Here is a 13,984-nt window from a genome sequence, read left to right on the forward strand (position 1 = left end):
GACTGTCAGCTAGTCTGCTTTCAACAGCCAGCATGTGATCACGTCACAGGTGAGAGAGCACAATCAAGTCTAATGGTGCAATGATGGGATGCCAAGGGAGAGGCTAAGAAACTGCTTGCGGGAATACATGGGAAGGAGACTGTTTGTTTACACGGGGAACATAAACTCATTATTGCTTTACAGTCAAAGGCAGCAGGAACACCTGTTGAATGACCGGCCCAGCTGATGAGATAGTGTTTCAAAAGTCTTTCTGAAACTGTGCGAGTATACTTTGTGTGTTTACGCATACACGTAAAATTCCCAGACCTCCAGGTTGAATTTAGGTTAATTGTGCATCAAGAATTCTAATTTAGTGATTCATTCTAATAAATTCCCGCAACTGTTAATGTTTTCTTACTATTATATTTATTTATTTCTAATTCTTTCTTATCTGCACTGCAGTCATTTCTGCCAATAAAAATTTATATGCAGCTGTGTGATAGGACAAGAACAAACTTTTATTTAAAACATATTAATATCTTATATGTTTTATCTATAACCAGATGAATACCTATGGGATATTTGGTGCTGTTAGGCAGCAAATAGCAAACATTAGACCATGTTTTACAAGAATGGCGTTCATACTTCCTCTATGCTGAAGGAGACTGAAGGTCTTTCCATTCAACTGTTGAAAAAAACTTCTATATCTGTTGATGTTCTTTTGTTGTTGTTGTAAATATTCTCTCTTATTTTTTAATTAAAAGCATTCTAAATAAAAGTCGCAGCATAATTAGTGTTTGTGGAATCAGCCCAGATCGGATTAGTTTGAACTCCGAGATCAAGCTCACCTTTCAAATGTTATGTTTTTATGACCGTCTTTTCCACACTTGCTTTGAAACTAAAATCCTCTCAGTCTGGCAACCATCCACGACCTGGACTTTTAAGCTGGGTGTGATGTCTGGTCTGGTGTGGGAATTGTGACACCTTCTTTGCATTAAACGCAGGTGAGAATTGGCAGCTACCTACATAAAAAGACTCCCTCCGCCATACTGGCAAAGCACTGACAGCAAGGTTGCCATTTGGAACCTTGGACCACAAACTACCAGACAAAGATTTCTTTTTTAATTTAATTTTTTAAAGTCAATAGTGGTAAATTTTAAAATAATTTCAGTGTTTCAAGTCATTTCTCACAGTTATCCAACTTTTCCTCAGAGTATGGCTCTCCTCATCGCCTTTATCTTTTTGTCAAGTTGGACAGCGGCGGCTGTTACACTTCCTTACAGCTCGTATGTGAAAGGATCCAGGGTTGATTTTGAGTCATCTGGCAGCGGACCAGAGGAACCTGTCCAGGGGATTGTCAAGGTTGTGCAGCTGGACCATCATACCCTGACCCAGTCTGGATTCTTCAGAAGAGGACTGACCCCCAGAAGAGCCCCTTCCCACAGTACCAGACTGCCCTTCCCTTCCTTCTTGTCTCGCGGTCGTCCAGGTCAGGCTGTGGGCAACAAGGCTCCTGTAAATCCACTACACAACCTGCGCCCTAAAAACCCCACTGAGTTGGAGCTAAAGAAGAAGCAGGGCCTGCAAATGTGGCAGAAAGTCATTGATAAAGGCGGCAAGATGTCTTTGCCAGTGAACCTGAAGGACATGAAACAGACATGCACCGCAGTACCTTTCACTCAGGTAAGAGCCAAAGAATCATACGTTTTCAGTTCTTTCCCCATTAATATGCACATGCAAATCAGCGTCAGGTTTACGGACTTCTTCCACGGCTACACAGAATACTGGAAATTTCTCATTGTCAGTCACATTAGTGTTGATTTTTTAAAAATGATTATTACAGTCTGCATTAGCTGTGGTGTTGAAGCGCTGATTTTTACATTCTCAGAGGTAAAGGAAACATTTATGTCCATAGCTGCTGTGTTTACCCTAAACCTGACCCTCGCTGTCATCTTCCCAGCATGTGACAGCAGATGGATGCGAAACAGTGACAGTACACAACAAGCTGTGTTTCGGCCAATGCAGCTCCCTCTTTGTCCCGTCTGAAGGAGAGTTTGAAGGACTGAGTCCTGAGACAGGAGCCTTCCACCGGCGGGCCCCCTGCTCCCGCTGTGCACCATCAAAAGCTCAGACTGTTACTGTGCCTCTGCGCTGTGGAGCCGACGTCCGGGAGAAGCGAGTGATGGTGGTGGAAGAGTGCAAGTGTGAGACAGGCCGCGAAGAAAAGAGCGCCACGGCTGCAGGTTCCAGGCACGTGTGACACTGTAAAAGCTGCCGCAACGAGGCTTCATGACATTTTGTGCTGTCTGAATGCAATCCTGTGTTGCAAATCACATAGAAATTCAAGTAGGGGACAAGTTTTTAATTTGAATCAAATCACGGCCAAAGTGAGCCACTATTTTTCATAGACGATAAAGTGATTATTTTAATAGCTGGAACAAATATTTGTATGTGTAATTGTATGTGTATCTGTATTTTTGAGTCTGGATGTATTATTCAGAAGGAAAACATTCTGGTGGCTTCTCCCACCATCGATTGTTGACAAAGTGACCTGAGCTTCGGTCACGCATTTTTCTGTGGCAACAAAAGAAACGGTCCACACTGGACTTATGATTAAAAGTGTGTTTAGATTAATCTAAACTGAAATATTGTGATCTGTGATATTGTCATTAAAATGTCCTCTTTGTCCGCATTCCTTTTTTTCCTGGCATTGCTAATTAGTTTTCTGCCAACACTGTTGGATTTACAAGTGCAATTTAGTTTGCATGCAAAGCTCAAGTAAAAACATGAAGAGCATTTGTTGTTTTTTTCCCCTCCCACTCTTGTATTCAAGCATTCAAGTGTCAGCTTCTATATTTTATTAAAAAGCCGTGTTCCATCGACTTTTAGCACATAGCACTTACATCTGAAAGCACCGAACTAGACAGCAAGCAGGCTATTGAGCACAAGTACTTAGCGGTAAGCAAACATAATTGTTTCAGCATGGACCCCTGAATTATGTATAGGCACCACCTATTCTCATGCCCAATCTCTTTTCAAGCTAGCTGTGGGAATTTGAACATCCTTCACCACAGATGCACTTGAGCAAGAGGGCATGTGTGATTATGTGTGTATGTGCTTTTTTCCCCGTTAGAGCCCATAAAACCTATTATTCATTTATATCCTGGCACCTGGGCCTGGTAAAGTGAACTCATCCCACACATCCCTACATACATTCCCAGAGGAGCATAAAGAAGGGGGCTCTTTACGTCGCCTTGGCATGTTGTCAAAATGGCTGCTTAGATGGCCATTTGCATTCACGTGGGCTTTCTGAAAAAGTGAAAGCGTTCATTGCACTACGGGGGTGCATTGAGTCCCTTGGATTCCATTAGCATGTGATTAACATCTTGCGTTGATGGCTATATTTTCCGAGATTGATGGGACAAATATTTGCCCAGGTCTTAACTGTGAAGAATTAGGGGCCACTTTTAATCAGGCACTTGTTTTCTTTTTCTTTTTTTCCCTCTATACGTAGACATATAGAGAAGGTGGAGAGCTTGGGAGACTCACACGACAATGAACAAATTCCTCATAGTGAAGAGGGTTGTTTGTGAAATGTCAAAGTCTGAGTAATCTATAACTAATCATGGCTGTATTTCTAAATGTCATTATGCAATAGCGCATTTGCCATCAGTCCGCATGATGATGTTAACAAAGAAAGAGTGATGAGCTCACTATCTTCTCCCTGTATCACCCTCTTTCCAATCTTTTTTTTTTCCTGGAAGAAGAGAGATTTTTTTAAAAAAAAAGAAAAATGGGCATAGTGAGGGGAGGGGAGGATGAAGACGGTTGTTGATTGAACAAACAAGGTGCACAAGAGATTGCACCACTTAGCAAGACAGATGTCAGCCCCCTTTGCATTGTGGGATCCGGCGGAGCACTCCTGTGTCATTAAGGATGGCCTGGTTCCCATGGCGAGGGGAAAGGAAGGAGCGAAAGGAGGAGGGCCTGCTGCCAAGTTCAGCGCCTCGGGGATCAGATCAGCGTCACGGGGTGCTAAGTGGCCTAGTTAGCGCTTTAAAACGCACAATGAGCTGCCTGCTTTTTCTCTCTCTCTGTGTGTAGGCCTTTTAACTGTCAGACATGGAAATGGTTGGGAGGTATGTGTGGGGGGGTTGGAGGGTGGGGTGGGACTCAAGAAATATTACTTAAGTCAAGGTGAATTTAAGAAACTGAATGATAAAGTGAGACTTATAGGTGCCCATTTTGCTCATTATTGAAAAGTTATATATATATATATATATATATATATATATATATTTTTTTTTCCTTCATTATAATAATATATTAAGTGCTCATTGAAGTATTTTATGATTCATAGTAAGAAAAGGAAAATTACCACACTGAACCAGTTTGATGCTGATGAAATCTTTCCATTGATTTCCTAGCCTTTCCTACCTTTGCTGGCTACTTTGGGCTTTGTTGTAGCTAAATCACCATGCTACTCTGGACCATATACCGTGAGTAAAAATAACTTAATGCGTTTTTTTCCCTTTTTGTTTTTTTTTCTTTAGCAGTAACTGACAAAATTGAGAAGACAGCATGATGTGCTAAGCTATCAGCTAGCTAGCGAGCTTGGTTAGCAAGGTGCACCCATTGCACAGATAAAATATCCCAAAATAGTGTTAAATGACAAATAAAAAAATAACAATATCACTTACCAAACATTTCTTGGATGGCCCATTAGTAGAATTAACCACACTGTGTGGTCATACTAGCACTACCAAATACCACTAAACGTGTGGGTAGCTGTGGTTTAGGTGTTAGGGCAGGTGATCTACCAAACTGGAAGGCATGTTGGCATGCCTGAGTATCCTTAAGAAAAATACTTCATATTATCCCTGATGCAGCCATTGTGAATGTGTGTGTGAATGTTGGAAAGGGCTTAGGCATAGATAAAAATGCTATGTAAATGTATGTATGTGTGTTTTATTGAGTGAAATAGTGAACACTTTGCGTGCTCAAGTGAGTAAGAAGGACAAGTGACACCAAGTCCATTTAATTTAACTTCAATTTTATTTACATAGCATCAAATCACAGGAATTGTTGTGTCAAGGTGCTTTATTTTGTTATGGCGAAGAGACTCCTTCAATAATAGTGAGAAAACGCCAACAATCAAAGGACCTATGAGTAAGCACTCATAGGTCATTTGTGGTAAGGAAAAAAATAGTGGTAAAAGAAACCTTTTAAGAGAAAGAAATCTGACTCAGGGAGGGACAGCACTCTGCTGCAACATGGGAGGTGAGGGGACGAGTGCCAGAAATTAATAATAACTAATGTTTAAATACAGTGATGTATAAACACAGAGAATGAAAAGAAAAAGAAGAAGAAACACACTGCCCCCAGCGGTCTAGGCTTACTGTAGCATAACTAAGAGAGTAACCTTATCTCTTAGAGCCACCTAACCCAACCCTAACTATAAGCTTAATCAAAATTAAGGACATTTTTAAGCATAATCTTAAAAATAGAGAGATTGTCTGTCTCCAAAATAGAAACTGGGAGCTGGTTTCACAGAAGAGGGGCCTGGAAGCTGAAGGCTTTGCCTCCCAGTCTACTTTTAAATATCCTAGGAACTACAAGTAAGGCAGACGTCTGAGAGCAAAGTGTTCTTTTGGGGTGATACGAGGTCTTTAAGATAAGACGAGACTTGATTCAGCAGTTTGAAGGAGAAGGATTTTAAATTTGTTTCTGGATTTAACAGGAAGCCAGTGAAGCTCTTATGGAAGAAATATGTTTGGGGTTTTTTTAGTCCCTCTCAGTGCAGCTGCAGTGCTCTGAATCAATCAAAGGCTTTTCAGAGAGTGTTTAGAACAACCTGGTTATAATAAATTACAGTGATCCAACCTAGAAGTAACAAATACGTGCACTGGTTTTTCAGCATCGCTCTGATACACAATGTTTTTAATTTTAGAGATATTGCACAAATGCAAGAAAGCAGTCTTACATATTTGTTTAATGTGTGTGTGCTGAAAGACATATCCTGCTCAATAATGACTCCAAGATTCCTCACAGTGTTACTGGAGGCCAAGGTAATCCCATCCAGAATAAGTATCTGATTAGACAATATGTTTCCATGATTTTTAGGGCCAGTTTACCACAAACTCAGATGATGGATACAGTTTAGTGGTTTGATGGAGCGAACGTGAAGCCTGACCTGCCAGCTATAATGTGGTCACACCTTAAAAATACAAAGTTTAAGTCTTAATATGTTACAGTTGGGGAATCTTTTAACATCTATGGGGATTTAATGTGCCCTTTTTAAAGCTAGCCTCAAGTATTTGTTGAAGGCACTGCAGTTTTTGGCACTTTAGTGCTGGCTTTATGTTTTCACCCTGGAGCTTGTTGCTTAGTTTGGACCTGAGTGGAGTAGTGATCATGCTCCTAGATCTGGCATCTGCGGGTGAGGGTGAACAGGGGTCCATGATGCACTCTCTGGAAATAAATTTGGATGGTGAAGAGGTATACCAAAAGGATTATTTGTAAGACCTGTTAAGTCATAGGTGAGATGGTGTGTTATCACCTAAATCCCCGCAGTAGAGGTCTACTGCTGTAGGTGTCAGGTTCTAGGTGAGAGTGTGTCTGTTCCACAGTTACAACATCCATTTCCCCTCTGATACAGCAGTACATGCTCACTCTGTGGTGTTAGTGTGGACCAGCTGGTCAGAGTTGGCTCTGCTGGAGATGGCGCCCCGGGCTAGGCCTGCCAGCCTACTGCCATTCTGCCTGACTGCCAACCTGCCCGCCAGACTGTCTGTTGGGTGCTTAGCAGAACAAAGATAGGTGTAGCCCTACAAAAGTTTGTTATTGGATAAAATGTTGATGTAGTTTTAACCAGTAACCATAGTAAAATAACTGAATGGGTTTTTCTGGTTCTGTGTGAGTTAGACTTGTACTGTAAGGTGAAGGGGTTTATTTTATTTCTTTAAAAGGTTTTTCAAGAGATTGAAACAACATTTAATTCAATTACAACCTGATTTAATGTGGAGAAGACCGAGCAAGACATGACATGAGATTCAGTTAAGGAACCCTTTGGCAAGTCTGCTGACCACAGGCCAGTTTTTTGTGGCTTCCAGTAAAGCCAGGCCAACACTTCTTCCTTTCATTATTTTAAAAGAATGCAGATGGATTAAAAGCGCTTATACAAAGCTAAACTGTCACCAGACAATAGTCTGTGGTTTCGAGTTTACAGCTCTCAAATACCCTCCCTCTTATGCTCTCAGCTATTTACGTGCACACACCCAGAGCCTGCTCAACCAAGGGCTACAAGCAGACCACAAACGGAAAACACAATTCCATAAATCTCATTTATTACCTTTAGATTTCACATAATCTCTTAATCAAGATTATATGACTCTATCACTAAAATTTTGACATTGCTTAGCAGTTGAAACGTGGTAAATAAGAATTTTTTATGTTCAGAAATGCATTGCTTTAAAAGATTAAGTCTAAGCATAGAAATGTGGATTGATGTAAAAATATAACATTGCCTGATATAAGCTCTACGTGATTTGGTTGTTCTTATGAAATATGTTCACAACGTTTGTAGTCTGTCTTAAAATAATAATCATGTAAACACAGAAAGAGGTTTTGAAAGCTGCAATCATTCTTCCTGCACACACCTACCACTTACACACTTAGTTATTTGTCTATTTTTCAGACCCAACTAAATGACCAACAGTATCCTTAACCTGCTTTTTTATTATCTGATGATCCCTAAGATGCAGCTTGTAAATCTGTAGTTTCTCTAAAAAAGTTCTATTTCATTAAGAGTGATATTTGTGTGATTTCTATCTGCATTTGATGATATTTGTATTTGCTTGGGTTGTACTTGTGAATATATTTGTGGTGATTATTGCTGCTGAGTGTCGAGCTGTCAGTAAACCCTCTGCTGGAGTGTGATGATGATAGCAATGTCGCTGTGGCAGGTGCGGTCCTGCATGCCATGCAGGTGATGTCTCTCATGCTCACTTAGCTAATGACTCCAATTAAAGTAATTAAGAGCTGGCATGGTGAAACCTGCTCACTCTTCCACTGCCAACCCATCCATTCCCCTTCCTTTTAAGCAGCACACATCAGCGCCCACCTCATACCACTACATGCCATCATCTGCTGAACTACTTCTGCTCTCTTGCCTTCCCTTCATTTTTCTCCCTCGAGCACCTCGTCCTCGTCGTTATGTCAAAACTATCTTGCGCCCCTGTTCCTTCTGAGGCCTTTGAAAGAAACATGAAGCCTAAAATCAGATAAACGCTCCACTCCAGAAGCACTTAAGAGACCCTCAGCTCAACTTATTGTCACACAGACAGCTACGGAAGGGGAAGACCAAAGGCTGGGTCCGACAGGAGGAAGAGGCGAGTTAAAGAGGGAGAGGGGATGCAAGCCAGGTCCTAACGAGGGGAAAGATAATTGTTTTGTTTTGTTAGGGGCCCTTCTTCAGTATGGAGGGAGTTGAAATGACATGCCGCACATGGTTTCTGGATGAAGTGATGAAAGGGAGGGGTTGAGAGATGCAAGCTTGATGCAAGAGTGCTGAATTAGTAGGGAAGGGGGTGCAGCACCAAAAATGCAGCAGTAATAGTACTGAAAAAAAAAAAACTCCAAAGAGTTGTAGTCGCAATTAAAAACCGGAGGCTGCTAAGTGGTTTTTACACTGACTCCCATGAAACTTTGATTATAGTCGTGCACGTTGTTTGTTCCATTTACGGGACTTCTATAACGTTTCAATGTCAAAATACACATTAATCACAGAGTATTTCAATATCACAGTCAACAAATTCCAACAGTGGGAAAGACCACTCTGAGCCAACTTGGAGACACAACTTTGGCTACCGGGCCTGGTCAGATTTATCAAAATTTATGAAACGGCAAACATATGAATCTCTGGTGTCTTGGTGTTCTTTCAGCACTTGGATTCCCAGACTGACAGACGAAGTGCCTGGATTTGTAGCTGGCGTGGCAGCACAAGCACTTTTCCAGAATCTCATCCCATTTTCTGTGTGAAAAAAAGACTTTGATGTGAACCCTGGGCTTACCTCCCCCTGTTTTCCTCATGTGTTCGCCCACTCCAGCGTCCCTTTTATTTATCTTTAACATCTGACCAGAAGCTAAGATGAGAAATAAGTAAAAGAGCAAAAAAGAAAAGAGGGGGGGAAAGAAGAGGCCTTTCACAGTGAGAAAAATCACTGGTTGTTTCTCACTCGATTCAGGATATTCTTTCATGGTGAGCCGAGAACCGAAAGCCTCGCAAAAAACCATCATCATCAAATTTACAGCTGAGCACACTTTGGTAATCTGGCTACTAACAGCATCAAGCAAATTATCCTGGTGGACTGTCTGCTTGAGCCAGACCAGCGAATCACCTCCAGAAGCCTGTCACCACTTCCATGAAGATAAATGGTATCATTACACAGTCTCCATCATGCATTAGCTGATCTGGAATCTGCTTTCTGCAAAAGTGGGAATGGCTACGGATTACACTCAGCCATCGGATAACACTGACAAAATGTGTGACAAACATTGGTAACCGTCTCTCTCTTTTTCTTTTTTTTTTTGAAAGCGCTCGTTGGGATGCAGCACCGGATTATGTGTTGCAAAGCAGTTCATCTTGAATCGGGCTCATGAAACACGCATTTTTGTTCGGACTGCTAATAAGATCAGGACCGCTACAGACACAATTCATCCAGCACATTTTGCCAGTGTCATAGATATCTGTCCGCAAACAGTGATCCATCAAACAGTCATCATCACAGTGGGCAGAGGAGGAATAGTATCATGCCAGTGTGTGAGAAAGAGAAAGAAGAAGAGTGATTGAGAGACAGACATACGCATAGGGGGTGGGGGTACAAAGGGGGGGAGGGGGGGGGCAGTGCGCCAGTGTTCAAGAGAGATAGGCCAAGTGAGAAAGCGAGGCAGTGTGTGCATGCTGGAGTTTGTGTGGAGGGGTACAGAGGAGGGGTGCAGGTGGCATGGAGCTGGCGCAGGCCTGGCCCACTGTCCCCTGGCAGTGCCAGGCTCCATCTGTCATCAGCAGGAACATCTGCAGCCCAAGGTGCCCTTGTCACCCAGCGTTAGAGTAACGAGTTTGGCGTTTCCATTAGTCCAGGGCCCTCGCCTGCCCGTCCAGTTCTAGCCAAAACCATGGCATTTTGGGTGTGAGCTAGTGTGTGTTTGTCTGCGAATGAGTGTGTGTCTAGATATGAGACTGGGAGAGTGCAAATGAGGGAGCGAGCAAGCTGTGGGTGACTGGATTTGTTTGTCAGTTTGTACGCGTGTATGTGTGCGTGCGTGGCCACGTGTGTCTGTGTTTGTAAGAGCAGGGGATGCCAAGCCAAAACAACATGGCAGTGCAGAGCGTTGACCCAGCTGGGTTGAGCCGGCATGTCGAGTCATGTCCCCTCCTGATGTGTGTGTGCCCAGTGCGCTCACACCGCTGCCAGACCCAATCTCTGGTCCTCTTTCCTTCTCACTCTCACTCACTCTTTCCCCCTCTCTCATCTTTCTGTCTTCCATCTGTCCACCTCCCTCTTATCTGCCCTCTCTCCCTTACCTCTCTCTGGCCCTTGTAGTGTCCTCCCTCCTTGTATGAAAAGTCCTTTCACACCCAGAGTCTATACTAAAATTCTGCCTCTGAACGCTACTCATATTTTATGCCCCCACCCCAAAAAACCCCCCAAAAAACAGATGGCACTTCTTTCCCGTTTTCCTCTTTTCATCCTCCTCTCTGAGCTCTCCTCCTCCCTCCCGCTTTTCCCCATGTTTCTTTCCATCCAGCCGGTGTAGCACTGATCCTAACTGGCAGTCCACCTGTTTATTCTCTCTTTTCACCCACTCTCTAATTTAAAAAAAAAAAACGGAATCAATTCTGTCTCTCTCAAGGGAAGCAACGTGGATCCATTATTTCTTATTGTAGCTATAACTTTCACATGACATTTTGTTAGGACCAAACACGGATTTGACAGTTATCAAATTCCCCGTGAACAAGATGGTTGCTGTTTATATCTGCGCCACATGGTGGCTCTAACGAGCAGCAATTCTTCTTGATATTAATGAACCCAGTTTGGCTGCGTTTGTGTCACTTACCCCTAGAATACTAATCAGACAAACAGAAGCGCATCCGAATAAGATAAGATTGATTATTCGTTTCCATTTTCTGTATTAAAAGTAGGCGTGCATCATAAATCAGCTCTGACAGCATCTATGAGATGTTAGCCTGAAGGTGTGAGGGAAATTAGATTCCTCTTAATAAAAAAAAAAGCCCCACATTGAGGACTCTAGTGTGAGCTGAGAGTCTCTGACATGCAAACTTATACACAAATGCTCACTTAAATGTGACAGACTTTTTTTTTCTTTGCTAAAGTTTATTCTTTGACACTCAAAAAAAAAAAGGCCAGCCACTTCCTGTGAGAGAGGAGAGAGTTTTATGCTATAGTCCAGATTTCATTCCCTCTCTTCCTTTCTTGGCCCTGTCCTTTAAAGGTTTCTCATCCCCTTATCGACAGTTTAAAAAAAAAAGTGTGTGGCGATAGAGTGAGTGAGATAGAAAAGGAGAGCCACAGTGAGATAAAGAAAAGGGAAGCGACAACTGCTAATCAATAAGATTTCTCCAACCTCGCTTTTTTTTTTCTCTCCCCCCGAGGCCCGCGGCATTCAAGACGAGCCAAGACGAACTTGGCATTGTCGAGCACGCCTTAAAAAGAAACACCTGCGAGGTGGAAGACTTAAAAAAAAAACAGAAGAAAAAAAAATCCTGCTTTTCGCAGCTCTTAAAAATGTTGGCAAATGTTCCATGGGTTTTCTGGGAACAAAACAGTAAAAAGAAAGAGCTTCCATGCAAGTGAAGACAAAAGGGATGGTTTTCCATAGAGATGGAGGTGTCATTACACTAGAGACGGTTGCCAGATTTGGACTTATCTTACCCCCGCCCCCCCCCTCCCCATCCCCACGCCCGTCCTTGTAGCTATGCGATCTTAGTTGATTATCAGTGCTTCGAGCGGTGTTCAGAAAGCAAATAATGGAGAGCAAAATTTAGCTGCTGATAAAATATGTTTGTGGCTTTAGATGGGAAGATGGGATCGGTGGGGAATGCGCAGAGAGACAAAGATGGAGAAAGCTAGGGAGGGATGGGAGAGAGGAGAGAGAGGAAACTGGAGGGGGGGGGGGTAACTAAAACAGATGGCACTCTTGGCATCCACCTCTCTCTTAAATCTGTTTCTGCTGTTTTTCTCATGTGCGCGAGGCTTTAACCCTGTGGTAACCTGTGTCCCAGCCTGACCCCGAACCTAACTGCTGTATGTAACAAGCTCGCCGTGTGGGTTTGTGTGTATCCGTGTTCATCTCTAGCACCTCTCTGTCTGCACACTCCTCTAATCAGCACCCTATGGAAGTGAGTATCAGCTGTTTTTAAAGCCTCGCTTTCATTTTTGATATGCATCTATATCTTATTTTATCTAAATGGGCTACTCTGGTATTTGTGCTGAGCTTGCCCTCTGCTCTCCTGACTCTCGGGCATCAAGTTCACTCACATTCTTTCCCTCAGAAGCTCCAAATTTCTGATTTCTTTTTGTATGATTTTGCAGCGTTGACAGTGACAGATTTTCATTATTATTAGGTGGCAGAATACAACTAAGTGCTACAATCAAGTACAGTCTGGAGAGTTTCTTTTTTTCAGAACATCTCTGAAGGACGTGCTACATTTATCTGACAAAGAAGATTACTTTTAGGTCAAGTGTTTACAAAATACAGTCCATTAATAGTGAAACTCTTACATAAAGTACATCAACTGGCAGCATTTCAAGGAGTAACACTTGCCTGTTCATTAATAAATGTTACAATAATAAAATCACACCGACAGTGTTATATTGTACATTTTGTTGTTGTTGCTTTGTACTTTTTTGTTCACTTTTAAATCGTGCAGTCGTAGCTTTTATACTTCTTTGAGGGATCTGAATAACTCGTCCATCACAAAAAATGAATGGTGCTCTTCGTATTTTGACTGCATGCAAAAAGTCTCATGCACCACTTCGTTCAGTCCACGCACTGCAGTTTCAGATCAGATCGTCTGAGCCTATTTTGTCAGTCTTGAGATTTCTCGGCAATGCAGAAGAAATATTTTTCCACTGGTGAAAGGAGACATTTTAGAAACATATTTGGGATAAAATAACTAAATTATTCGGGAGAACGTGAAAAACTACATTGCCGCTCATGACTGATAAAAGAAATATCATCATATGGCTTCAAACACCTGGGATGTCGACTGTGTATTTAGGCCACGTCCGTTGCTCAGTAGGTAAAAACATCCATGTGCTGACTCCCATAGACAGACTACAGCTTTCCCTCAATGCACATCACTTATATGTGGGGTGCTGCAATGGTGTGTGCTCATTTGCATAATCTCCCATTTAAAAAGGGATGTGCTGGAAGCCGTTGGGAGGGGGTGGTGGGGTGGTGGTGGGGTGTTGATGGTAAGGGCCGGGGTTGGGAGGTGGGAGGGTGTACAAAGTGCCCATTGTGCAGTCCCAGGATAGGGAAAATGCCCTGTAGGGCCTGGTTTGTGCATGTGTGTGTGTGTTTGTGTGCGTGAGTGTTTATCTATGTGTCTGTGTGGGAGCCACACCTGTCAGAAGAGCCTGAGGGAAGCAATGGGATCACTATAATGAGTGTGTACATGTCCATATACGTGTCTCTGTGTGTGAAGCAGATATAGTCAAAGGGATTTCATTAAGAGGGACAAGAGCATTAAAAACTGTGGGCTATATCAATCTTTTATGTCCTAATTGTTTCCCTTTATTAACTTGGCTTGTTACCATGCCATTTTCTCTTTCTCAGTCGCTGTCAAAAACACACACATGGTCACACATACTCCCACTCACTTTCTCCCGCACTCAGCAGTAACCACACTTAGCAGCAGCATGATTTGATTACTTCTCTTCATCATGCCAAATCATAATCTACCCAAGACGCAGCAGGC

General features: G+C 42.5%; 1 protein-coding gene and 1 long non-coding RNA gene across 2 annotated transcripts; both read left to right on the forward strand.

The window, feature by feature from the left end:
* The first annotated feature begins 611 nt into the window (after nt 1-611).
* On the forward strand, nt 612-2,641 carry dand5 (DAN domain family, member 5). Its single transcript, XM_085162917.1, has 2 exons — nt 612-1,662; nt 1,940-2,641. The coding sequence occupies exons 1-2, from the start codon at nt 1,195-1,197 to the stop codon at nt 2,237-2,239; spliced, it is 768 nt and encodes a 255-aa protein (XP_085019043.1). The 5' UTR covers nt 612-1,194; the 3' UTR covers nt 2,240-2,641.
* Nucleotides 2,642-3,732: 1,091 nt separating this feature from the next.
* On the forward strand, nt 3,733-12,170 carry LOC146516739 (uncharacterized). Its single transcript, XR_014874567.1, has 2 exons — nt 3,733-4,118; nt 4,407-12,170. It is a non-coding gene; the product is annotated as an uncharacterized LOC146516739 (long non-coding RNA).
* Nucleotides 12,171-13,984: the final 1,814 nt, after the last annotated feature.

This window comes from Neolamprologus multifasciatus, chromosome 6, assembly GCF_963576455.1.
Source record: "Neolamprologus multifasciatus chromosome 6, fNeoMul1.2, whole genome shotgun sequence".
In the NCBI taxonomy this organism is placed as follows: Eukaryota; Metazoa; Chordata; class Actinopteri; order Cichliformes; family Cichlidae; genus Neolamprologus; species Neolamprologus multifasciatus.

Excerpts from the sequence above, each read along its gene's own strand:
- dand5 (XM_085162917.1), top strand. The coding sequence starts at position 1,195 with ATGGCTCTCCTCATCGCCTTTATCTTTTTGTCAAGTTGGACAGCGGCG. Across the intron at positions 1,663-1,939 it reads CCGCAGTACCTTTCACTCAG|CATGTGACAGCAGATGGATG; the intron begins GTAAGAGCCAAA and ends TCATCTTCCCAG.